Source organism: Miniopterus natalensis, chromosome 12, assembly GCF_054644295.1.
Source record: "Miniopterus natalensis isolate mMinNat1 chromosome 12, mMinNat1.hap1, whole genome shotgun sequence".
Lineage (NCBI taxonomy): Eukaryota > Metazoa > Chordata > Mammalia > Chiroptera > Miniopteridae > Miniopterus > Miniopterus natalensis.
In genome coordinates, this window is record NC_142092.1 from 36927910 (window position 1) to 36940908 (window position 12999).

The following is a 12999-nucleotide window of genomic DNA, read 5'->3' on the forward strand; positions in this document are numbered from 1 at the left end:
GAGCAATTTCTGCCATTTAACTAATTCCTTTGCTAGCACCATGATCTGAAATGCAAGTGCTGGTTCAGGTGCTCAGCATCACCACCACACTGGGGTCTACATTCCACTATTTTTGGCTCTTTGAGGATTCTGTTCCCACCTGATGAATTCTGCCTTCCTATCATTGAGGAGAAATTACAGTTGAACTCTTGGGAGTTAGTGGTCTGAGGTTATCGCTTCGATAGTTCTATTTGAACATATTGTAGAAAATGATTTGTTTATTAAGTTTGCCAAATTTGGTTTCAGGTGGACATTAACAGTAGCATCCTCAGCTAGAATTTTTGAAGTAAAAATTACCATATAACTTTTTTCTTTGTATTTTAAAGAAGAAAAGTATCTGTGCCCACATTCCCAATTTTTAGGAAATTACTGAAGGGTGGTTCCTGTTTTTCATCTCTCTCTTTCTCAGTTTCCTTATGCTTCGACCAAATCGTATTAAACAAAATTGACATGTTTGGTGTACTTTAGTTATTTCATCCCTTTTGATTAGTTTATTTTCAACACTCCTAGTGAAATGTGTTAGCTAGCTGGGCCAGTGATGAACTAACTGTCCTTCAGAGTAATCTAACCTTTGTTACAGCTTTTTGTATGTAGTAATTAGTTTTGCCAAGGGACTTTCTAATAATGAATATTATAAAGAAAAAGAGCTAGGAAAGGAAGACTCTATTTGTAGAGTTTCCATTTGTGACAGTTACAAGCCTAGGGAATGAACATGCAGGAGGTCATTTTACTTTTAAGCCCATCTTAAGAGGAATGTTAACATCTCCATTTTAAACAGGAGAAAATAGAGGCTCACAAGTTGTACAAGTCGGACCAGGCTGCATGGCTAGCAAACGGTGGAGTCAGGACTCAGTGCAAGTCAGTTAACCTCCAGTTATGTTTTCCTTACTATGCCATACATTTTTTATCGGTTGACCTTTTGCCATTCTCTGCCTCCTCAACAACATTCTCAAGATATCTGTAGCTTTTCACTGGTCCACTAATAAAATGTAATCCAATTTTCTTGAATTCAAAACTTCTTAGTCTGTATCCTATTTAACTCTGGACTTATATTTTCCACCCCCATAAATTCCCACCAGCCAACCGAATTCACTGGCCCCTCCACATGCCACATGTAACATTCTGTTGAGAACTGCCTCTTTCCCACTCGCTGAATTCCTACACTTCTTTCACGCCCTTGATAAACTCCTGTCTTTGCTGTGAGGTCTTCTCTTATTCTATCACTGCCATTCAGTTTTTATCCACTGAATTTCCACTGGAGTTACAACCATAGAATCTTAAACATGGAAAGGAGATCACGGACCTTCTGCTTTCTTCTCCCATTCCTATTTCCACCACAAATGCTGTCCTTGTTGGGCAGATTAAAATTGTGAGTTAGATGCCATAGTATACTAGTGGTGCCCAATTTTCTGTCCTTAAATACTGTGCTCTGCACTTTAACTGCTTCTCTACCGCCATGAGGTATGTCTCCAGTCTAACACATATTTCATAGTGTATGTAGGATATTTTGCACTATAGCTCTTTTTACACATTCCTCCTGCCACCACAATTATATGAAGGATGGGATATGGTATCATGATTCTGGGGCTCTCTGATCTTATATACATACAAGTACTTAATGAATGTAAATTGAGAAGCATGATGGGTAACTTTATCATTTCCTTTTTTTCCCACCAGCTCTCCAAAGACAGTTTTGTTGTAATTTTGCTGAATTATTTAAATGACAAAGTACACGAATGCATGACCTTTAGAAACTAAGACTCACTTTTACTTTCTATTTATAAAATGGGCAGCTTTACCATGTTTGATTCGATAAGCTTTGTATATGATATGTCTTTTTTCTTTACGAGTTTTAAATTTTATTGCTAAATAAAAGAAAATTTTAAGAAATGAAGTGGTTAAAATTGCTTGGACAAAATTAAGCAAACATATTGCCATTGCTTCCTATGTGTATTTAAGTATGTGTGCATATTTAAAAAGTCGATATACCCCAGTTTAAAAAGCAATTGAAGGCTCATAAATGCATTTTTAGATATATTCTCAATTTAATCAGGACTATAAAACATGTTTTCCTTAGTCAAACTTCCTATTCAGTTTAGATTTTAGTACCAAGGAATAACTAGTTCAGGTAATTTAAAATTTTGGAGTCTACATCAATAATAGTTCAACAAATAAAAATCATTCCTCTTACACTGAAAGATTTTTTTTAGATAAAGGCCACTAATCTATTTACTTAAGAGGTATATTCAAATCATTAGTGTTCTTATATTTTCACAGTTCTTACAATCGCCAATTTATAATTTCTAGCTTCTTTCTGGGAATATTTTCAATAACCAAAGTAAAGTGCTTAGGATGGTCCCTTATGAATAGTAGGAGTTTAATAAGTTATATTTCCCTTCTGCCATTACCTTTTTGTACTTATAGGGTAAACCCAGCATTTAAACAATGTGCTTATGGCCAGAGGGAGGGCAGGGTGGGGCCTGGGTGGAGGGGGGTAAAGTAGAGGGAAATGGGGGACATCTATAATAATGTCAACAATAAAAAAAGAGGTGAACATAAAAAAACAACAAAAAATGATTTGGTCGTATGATTCTTTAGGGAAGAACAGAGGCAAGCTTGAATTCAAGTAGGGACTATGGATTAATCCTCTGGGAGTGACAATCATTTTTATAGAGATAAGAATTTATCTTAATAGAGAGGTATTCTTACAATTCTCGTCCATTTCCAGACATCTTGAATCCACCAAAGGGACACTGGGCAGACACCATGTTATAGCAATTCACCCTGGAAAGAAAAAAAATATCATATTATAGATCATACTTACCTAGTAAATAACTCCTAAACCTGGAATTTTAGAAATTCAGAGAGCTGTTTAAGAACTCCATTAATTTCAATATAACATGCTCATTGCAAAAAAATTAGCACTATAAATTAGATTGCAGAAGTATAAGTCAACGATTTTCTTTTGTTTTAATTTTATTTTTGTTTAAAATATTACAGATGTCCCTTTTTCTCCTCAATGACCCATTCCACCCCGTCCCACGCCCTCCCCAGTCCCTCTTCCCACCACTGTTCGTGTCCTTGGGTTGTGCACAGTCAGCGATTTTCAACCTTTTTCATCTCATGACATACATAAACTAATTACTAAAATTATGTGGCACACCAGAAAAAAAAGATATAATTTTGACTCATTCACACTGGGGTGGCTATTGTTGTGTTGGCTGTTGTCATTTTTTTAAATTTGAAAATCTAAGGGGAAAGAAGTGCACCTGACTGAACAGTTCGGTATTGCATGTTTTAAACACGCTGTAGCACACTGGTTGAAAATCACTGGTGTGTGTGTATATATTGCCTAGAAACTAGTACAAGGGTACAACTTTATGTGTGGACAGCCATTTGGTTAGGGCATTATGTCCCTCAGAAGCTGTAATTTGAATTATAAAAGATAGAATAGCTTGTATGCCATATGACAAAGAATATGGATTGCTAGAGACTGCAGTTTGTTAGCTGGTTACTGCCTTTACTCAGTGAGCTTTGTAATTCTCTTGAGAGTTGTGTACTTAACAGGCTAGAATCAATTTTCTTTCACAATGATAATATGTATCATATTTCTCAGTTCATTTTTTTCATTAATTGGTTCAATAACTGCTTAAACTGAGGCCTTGGCAGGAGTTGGATTTCATTATTAATTTGTTTACTCCTTGCAGTATTTCTGAACAAAAATAATTACAAAAACATGAGTGATTAGAACTAAAAAAGAAAAAATTACAATAAAAGATCAAGACAAGGGGGACAGTTAGAATGCAGTTATGCAGGACATGAACAATTTGTTTAGCTTTAAATTTCCTGGCTGCCAAAGTGAACAGCAAATTCTAATTATCTACATGATTCTCATTCTACACAAGAGGAAAACATTATTATTTAAAAGGGGAACAACACTCTTTTAAAATACTCTTCCTTCCCTTTATGCCATTATGATCATTATGATAGGTAAACGACAGTGCGACTTCTAGATAAATTGCATTATGCTTGGAAGAGTTTGGTTATTAATTTGATTCTGAGGTAATACTCAGACATTTTCTCAATTACAGTATTTACTATCCAATTCCTGGAGTTTCTTCCACATTTTCACTGGACCACAGAGTTCTTATCCAGCCTCTCTTCCTGGAGGGATAGTTCCTTAAAAAAGTTACACTTTCTTTTTTTTTTAAATATATCTTTATTGATTTCAGAGAGAGGAAAGGAGAGGGGGAGAGAGAGAGCGAGAGAAACATCAATGATGAGAGAGTTATTGATTGAGCCCGCAACCCGGGCATGTGCCCTGACCGGGAATCGAACCCTGATCGCCTGGATCCTAGGTCAATGCTCAACCGCTGATCCACACCCGGCCGGGCAAAAAAGTTACACTTTCAAAAGCCAACTTGTCTCAGCTTTGTTTCATTGCTCTTTCAACTGCAAAATCAAATCATTACTTTGAAATTATGGGTAAAGTCCCAACAACTCCGGAATTCAGTAGTTATTTGGAAAACATCAAGCAGTGACTACTTCTGGGATAATGCCAGAACATTATTATGGTTTAAGATATTCATTAATAAGAATATGGTCGCCTCTATTTTAATAGTAGAGAAATTTCTGACTGGGGATTCCCACGCCACTGGGTTGAATGATGTCACATAACAAGCTTCTTAAATCAAACAGGCATATAACAAAGCCTAACTTTGTTAAAAAGCACAGAAAACAAGTTTGCCCTTTAGACTGTATACTGGAAATGAAACTATGTTAGTGTTAGTAAACAGAGAACTGAGAAATACTCAGTTAAAGAAAACTGTATGTTCAAATTGACCAGCCTTGCCAATTGATTCTCTTGTTACGATCCTTTCTTGTTGTAAAGGGAGGTGTTATGCCCACAAACCCCGGCTCTGCTCCTTATAACTTGGAGATATTGAGAAACTTGTCTAGCTTCTCTAAGCATATGGTTCCTCCTCTGTAAAATGTCATGATGATATTTAACAGTGCTGTCTCAAGGCGTAAGTAAGGTGATGTATAGAACTGTGCTTCATATAGTGCTTGATATATAGCAAGTCTTTAATAGATGCAGATAATATACACACATACAACAGTAATGATAAATTTTATTAATAATTTTATCATAGGAAAATTCTACATTAGTCATTGGTCATACTGATTATTTAAGAAAAATTCAATTTTATTTAAGAGTCTCTCAAAGAATCAGGCTTTCGAACAGTGGTCCTCTGTCCTGGTTACACATGAGAATCATGTGAAAGCTTTGAAATATACTCCTCAAATAAAAGAGCTATGCCCAGAGTCAGTTACTGAGATTGATGTAATTGGTAGGTTTAATGTACACACTCCCCACCCCAGATCAGTTTATCTATGACTAAAACTTCTCAGACGACTCTAATTAATGTACAGTCAGGGTTGAGAATCATTGTTTTAGAGCCTGAAATAGGTCTGAACCTCAGCTGTCATCTACTGTGTGATCTTAATCTTGCTAAGCTTTCATTTTTTCATTGGTAAATTTGACGTATTAAAGTAGCTGTGAGTAAAATAAGATAATGAATGTAAAGAATGCAGTGCTGTGCCCAGCGTAGAGTGCATATTAACTAAATGATGGCTTTCCCTTTGGTTGGGGAAAAAGATCCTGGAACTATCAATCCTGGAACTATCAGGAGGGGCAAGGATTGCTTGTGTGTCTCTTTTTAATGTCTAACAAATTTTTAACTGGAATATATGTGACATTTTAGGAAAAGAAAATAATCTTGGGCTGTTGCCAGAACTGAGGGCATAAAGTGAGGTTCGACAGGACAAAAAATACCAAGAAAGCAGCCCAGGGACTGGGGGCTGGGCATGGGATAAAATAGTTTGAGAGGCACCACCTCAGCTCTTATGTTCTCTAAATTAAAGTATACAAATCAGAGATATAAACCAGGTCAAAAATGAGAGGGACATGTTTCTCAAAACTCAATATGTTCTTCCAAATTAAGATCTTCAGCCCTAGCAAGTGTGGCTCAGTTGGTTGGAGTGTTGTCCCTTATCCCAAAAAGTTGAGGGTTCGATTCTGGGTCAGGGGTCAGGGCACGTATCCAGGTTTCAGGTTCTATCCCCAGTGGGGGCCATATGCAGGAGGACGCCAATCGATGTTTCTCTCTCACATCAATGTTTCTCTCCCTCTCTCTCCCTTTCCTTTCCTCTCTCTTGAAAATCAATAAATAAAAAGCATATCCTCTGGTGAGGATTAAAAAAAAGATCTTCAGACATCTCAAATAATTCCAGAGCAAGAAGCTGATGAAAGAATTAAATGTTTGCATACATAAGGACACCAAATAAATACTGTCATTATCTAATTAACTTGATTAAATCACAACTTTCATCTCCTTTGTGTATAGCATAGTACTAAGTGCCTAGAAGTTAGTAAAACTTATACTGTATTACCCAAACATCAATAAAATAATTTGGGCAAGCAATTTCAGGAGGCTGGAAGGACTTAAAGAAAATACTCTTCTAAAGTTTTTCCAAGATAGCAGGGTTTTTGTTTTGTTTTGGTAACAACTGTTTTTTCAGCAGGCCACGTGATTCCAAGTGAAATAATCAAAGTCTGCAAAGGTTCAAAGGAACCTGTTAATGTAGTTAACATTAAAAAGGTCTGACTTACCACACTGTCCCGGCCTGCAGAGCAGAGGAGACTGTAATGGCTTTATCAAGGTCTTTGGTAAAGATTCCTGCTGATAAGCCATAGAAAGTATTGTTTGCTCTCTTGATCACATCATCTAAAGATTTAAACTTCATGATTTGCTGCACTGGTCCAAATATCTATACCACAAGGAATGAATATAATAAATCAAAGTAATAGGTTAAAACAAAATATTTAAAATAGTATTTATCGTTTTTTGCCTTACAAACTATCCTAAATTAAGATCTTGCCTCTCATCTCAAACCCACTTGTAAGAATCAGAATGGTAGCTGCTGGAATGGCAGGTTAAGGCAGTTGTTAAGTTCTCTATAGAACAAGATGGGATACAAATAAATAAGGCAATATTCATATTCTAGAATTGGAATCAGTCTTCTAAAAACATAATGATTATGCATGAAATCATTAGCCACAGAGTCACTTTCCCATTTCGGAACATTTAAAAATTTCGTCCTAGTTTTCCTCATGTTCCAAGTAACTGTATAAACAGCAAACCCGAGAGAGCAACGTTTGTTCTAGTGGATAAATGAGTAGGCAATGATTGATATAATGTTTTAAATATCAGTTTACCATCCACTGAAATAGCAACTATTATATTGGCCTTAGATCTCTTCATAATCAACCAAGTTAGGTGAAACGACGTGAGTTTTCGTTCAGATTCTACTCTTCAGCCAAGTCTTATTCAACACACATCTACCAAGCAGAATGGTTAATTACTGCAAGAGCTTAAATTCTTATCCTCTCTGTACTAACCAAAGCATGAACTCATTGACAATGACTATAATCACAGCACAGGAAACAAATTACAACTTGCTCATTCCAGCCTGAACACTTTCTCACTTTTGCTGAACTCTCTAGTTGGTGCAGCCCAAACTTAACTGATTCTGTATGTTACCTCCTGGTGGGAGAAAAACAACTGGGTTTTCTCTTAAAAGTTAAACTCCTGTATTGTTTTTCCATAAAACTTATATTAAAATTAAAGGAGAGAGGCGCTCCTCTGAGTGTTACCAGAATTTTCTTGTTAATGTAAATTAGAGAAAATAAAAGTAAAAAAAGATAGTTTTATGGTGTTCATCATTGCTCTAAGTGTAGGAGGGGGTGGCTACCATTCAGGAGATGCTGAGTGTAAACCCTAAGGTTATAAATCTAATTATGATATTGTAACCTGCAAACCAGGTATATAGCAGCTACGGTAACAAATGTATTAATATCTTACATGATTTTAACTGAGCTCAGCACATGGCTCCAGGCTCCTACTTTGAAGCAACACACAAGCGCTCTACTGTGAGTACTGTAGAAAAAAACCAAATGTTTGAAGATTTTTTTCCTAGTCCCTTCTATCTGATAACCAAGATAAGCAAGAATGACAGCTCTAATAAGACAAATATTTGTCAGTAAATGCAAATGTTACAATTCAGTGAAGGGCTGAATTAATATGGAGAAAATAAAGTGTTTGATTATCCATATGAATCTGCTTTTTTTGTTTTTCCTACTTATTTCCTGTTTATAGATCTGGTTCTGCACTTTCCCCCTAATTTCATGACATTGGTGGTGGTGGAGGTGAGGTAAAGAAAATAACCCACCCAGATTCTCTGTCATTTCATGAGCGTGAAATATATGTCTATCAAATCAACAGATTTTGATTCAGTACATTTGAGTGTACTGAATCTAATCCATTGTAGTGTATTTTGTAATATCTTCATAGCCCAAAGCCAATGAATCTAGCTCTATATTTATTAAAAGCCTTCAGTGCACATGAGGTAGAGTTTTTACAATTCCTAAATGCAAACTGGGTTTTCCTAGTTATGTGTCATATCTATGAATAACATTCTTCTTGCTGTTAATTAGTTTGTGCTCACCAAATATTTAACTGCAATATATTTGTCTGGAACAATTAGGAAGTGAAACAAGTGAAAAATATAGGACCAGGAGCACATGGAGAGGAGGGGTAATGTAGGGGGTGAATCCTATTTTCAAGTGTATAAACGGGTCTTATATGGAAAAAGGCCAAAGGGCAGATATGAGACCAGCAAGTAGAACATAAGAGGAGGAATTCCAGGGCAGCCAGAGCAGACCATTTTAATGCTTAACATTGTCCAAATATGGCAATACTCAATAAATAGGGAATTATCTATTGTTGATGTTGTTACTGGCTGGCTATTGATCAGGAACAAAGTGATGGACATAATGGGGGTTGAAGAAGCGGTCTTAAGTAATCCTTCTAGCTTTATGGTGCTAACAAATCACTCAAGCTCTTTGGATCTCAATGACCTCACCTATAAATCTGGATTTTGGCCTGAACTATCTAAATTTTTCTTCTAGTACTAATGCTTGATCAACTTTTAACAGAATGGTTCCCACGTGTTTCATGAGATTCTACAATGTTAGGTTATGGTGGGATTGAATGGAGAATTAAGTTAGTACGAGCAATAGCTAGTCAGGTGGAAGGGCTTGGGGAATGGAATCATGAGAATTATGTTATGCTCCCAAACTGCCTTTAACTAGACACGTGACCTAATTAAAGTAAAACCTCAATATAACAGACTAATTTGGGCAAAAGGGTGTCCATTAAAGACAAAAGTCCATTATATAATAGAGTAGGTTTTCTGAATGCATATGCTAAAATATTGAAAAATTAGTTAGTTTACCTGTTTTTACTTATGTAAACATGTCTGTGTAACTAAAATTAAGTATGTATGAAAAGTTTAATTTCACAGAAAAGTTTTCTCTATGTATAACTGTAATTTTAAATTAAATTTATACTGAATAGGTCTAGTAAATGTGTGAATTCACCAGTTACCTAGAGTAAACAAATGCACACGGCTGGGGAGTGGCTTAGTACATGTGGGAACATCGGTGAGCATGCGTTCAAAGTGCTACAGAAAGTCACCCCTCAAGACAACAGAACCAATGACCTCTCCCCATAAGGTGTGATCTTGTGTCAATCATTCGCCAAACATTGTTTACCAGCGATGACTCTTGGACTTAAATAAGTAGATTATAGTCATAGATATGTAATATTTATTTGTCAGCAAAATTACTACAGTATTTTTTCCAACATATGGCCTATTCACTAAAATTTGTTAAAAATAACAGTGAATTAATAACACACACACAAAAATAACCTGTTAATTTAATTATAAGCAAATCTTGATTGAAAGCATTTTAAAATTAACAAGGTATTAATTTTCACATATGACATATGGACCAGAAATTTTGTCCATTAAATCCAAAGTCTGTTAAACTGAGGTCGACAAAATTGAAGTTTCATTGTACTTTTCATTTGTGGGCCTTAGGTTTCTCATGTACTATACAGAATGGTAACAAGAATATTCCTAAGTCATAGTTGACTGACTCAAAGGAGAATTCAAAATACAAAAAGGTTCAGAAAAGCTTGACATGTTATATTCATAAGGATAATAGAATAGATATAACATGTAGGGACTGAGAACAACCACCACGTCTTTATTTGGGAAAATTCTTGGATCAGTATATTATGTTTTATTATATTTAGTCACACACCTATCAGAATGGCTAAAAAGAAATAGTCACAACACCAAATATTGACAAAGATATAGAGAAACTAGAACACTCATGTATTGCTGATGGGAATGTGAAATCTTTCAGCCACTCTGAAAAACATTTTGGCAGTTTCTTTAAAACTTGCACTTACTATATGACTCAGCAATTGTACTCCTGGGCGTTTATCCCAGAGAAATGAAGACTTACAGTCACACAAAAATCTGTACACCAATGTTTATAGCAGTATTATTCATAGAAGTCCCAAACTGGAAACAGCCCAAAAGTTCTTCAATGGGTGAATGTTTAAACAAACTGTGATACGTCCATACTATGGAGCACTACTCAGCAATAAAAAGGAAAGACTATCCTTATATGCAACAATCTAGGTGAATCTATACAGAGAGAAATATGTTGAGTGAAAAAAAGCCAATCCCAAAAGGTTACATGAAGTATGATGTCACTTATTTAACATTCTTGAAATGACAAAATTATAGAAATAGGGAACAGATTTGTGGTTAAGGGCAAGCCAAGGTGGGGTAGGAGGGACATGGGTTTGGCTATTAAAGGGAAACATGAGGGAGTCATGTGGTGATGAAATGTGGTTCTGTGTCTTGACTGTTTCAATGTCTACATGCTTGCTCTGATCCTATAGCTTTGCAAGATGTTACCATTGAAGGAAACTGGATAAAGAGACATAAGACTTTTTCTGTATTATTCCTTACTACGGCAACTAAATCTATTAATAATCTCAAAATAAAAAATATTAATTAATAGACGGCACATAATTTTATCACTTTTCAATTATTTTCAAATATTTTATTTCCAAAGGAGAAAAAGCAACATTGAAGATCCGCTTTTCTTATTCGTTACTTTAAATCCGTGAAGGACATACCTAGAAATTGTTAAGCATCCTGATCTGTGTTTGGCTGGATGTTTTTGGCCTACCCCATGAATTCCTTACTATTTTTAGTCTTGACCACAACTTTAAACCTTTATCAATAACAGAAATAAAGACTAACATTTACTGAGAAAGATGTTCAAAGAGCTGAGAACTTTCAAGGGACACTGTGTACACACAGGCAGACAAAATGTGGCAATAAAGGGAGCAGAACAGAATGAAGCCATTTACCTCCTCTTTGGCAATGCGCATCTCATCTGTAACATTAGAGAAAACCGTGGGCTGGATAAAGTAGCCTTTATTCCCCCACGGACCTCCACCACATTCCAGCTTGGCTCCTTCTTTCTTCCCACTCTCAATGAGGTCAAGTATTTTTTCATATTGTTCTTTATCAATCTATTTGAAAAATACCACATGAAAAGGGAAAAAAAAAATTAGCAGCTTGTGAAGAAAACACATTGTGTGGCCTGTTACTGAGGGCTTCAGAATGCTAGGGTTCAGTCAGATACTCAATAAAGCAGCTGAGAGAGGCTCAGATTCATTCTTTGGGTATATTTTATTTTTATGCCTTTTGAAGACATTTCGATAATATTTTCATGAACCTTGAAGATAGAGATTTGAATTGGATCTGGCAGTGGGAAAGCAGATGCTGCATATGGGACTTTAGGAAGACTTCTAGACCTCTGTTTGGTTCTTCTCATATTCCTGGTCATTCCCTCTGGCTGGGTCCAGGCTGGACACAGCCTGGTCACCCTCCCAAGTTCAGGTCCCCCTGCAGAAGTCAGTAGGTCTGGTTTCAATTTTTGGCCTGTTCTGATTGTTACCATCCTGCTTCATTAAATGGGCCACATCTAAACATGTGACACAATCACAGAAATTGAATGGTTTATTAAATAATATTTTTATAAGCAGAAAAATGAATGCAGAGTTTTGTCTAGGAGCACCAGGAGCACATACCTCTCCTCCACGCACTGGAGCTGGGCTACTTATTGCCTCAGCTCCTATGTGGGCACGTTGAAGGGTTGGGTGACTTGGACTCCCCAACCACTGGTGAGGACTGTTTGGCCTCAGGTGTGGCTGAGGTAAGTTTTAAAGGAAAATCTTCAGAGATCAAGGAGTTAAGGTGAGGGCCTCCTGCCAGTCTAACTTGTCTTTTCTCGCTACTTAAAAAATGTTCTTTATTCTTTTCTCTGACTCTACTATCTCCCCCATCTTTCAAGGCCCAATAAAAGGTTTTATAAAGTTCTAACTGCACACAACCCAGCAACCACAGCCAAACAGATTGAATGCTATTTGAAAGTAGGAACCATTTTCTAAAATTGGCATAATATTCAGTACAATGTTTCTCAGTGCTCCTCGGTGCACAATATTTAATTGAATAATCCAAAAAAACAACGTTCCTTTATTTCCAGCTGATTAAGAAAGTTGTGTTGATTTAGTGAGGTGACATTTAAATTATTGCATAATATTTAATACAACCAGACTATGGGGTGAGGTTAGGTAGCTCCACCTGGCTAAAATACTCTAGTTTGTCAATAAATAGTCAAGGATCTATGTACTTCCATGCAAAGCTTCTCTGGCCCATCCTAATATATTAATCTGTCTCCAAAAATCATGATTTTTTTTTTTAATTTTAATTTTTGGTTTTTATCTCATGATGTATTTCCCGTCAGAACTTTTCCCTATCTGTGACCATAGTGGATATCTGGTGACAATACAATACCTGCTTATATGCACTGGCATATAGAGGCTGAAAGGATTTGTTTATTTGTTTGTCTGTTTGTTTGTTAGAAAACTTATATGGTCACTAACTTCTAAAAAATATGGAAAT

At 36.1% G+C, this 12999-nt stretch overlaps 1 protein-coding gene across 1 annotated transcript in view; it reads right to left on the bottom strand.

The window, feature by feature from the left end:
- ALDH1A1 (aldehyde dehydrogenase 1 family member A1) overlaps positions 1-12999 on the bottom strand; it is a 48930-nt gene that overhangs the window by 2586 nt on the left and 33345 nt on the right. Inside the window, exons 10-12 of the mRNA XM_016206668.2 lie at positions 11400-11564; positions 6713-6870; positions 2749-2823 (exon numbers count right to left, since the gene is read on the bottom strand). Of these exons, the coding sequence (XP_016062154.1) occupies positions 2749-2823; positions 6713-6870; positions 11400-11564 (398 nt within the window). The remainder of the gene's footprint in view (positions 1-2748; positions 2824-6712; positions 6871-11399; positions 11565-12999) is intronic.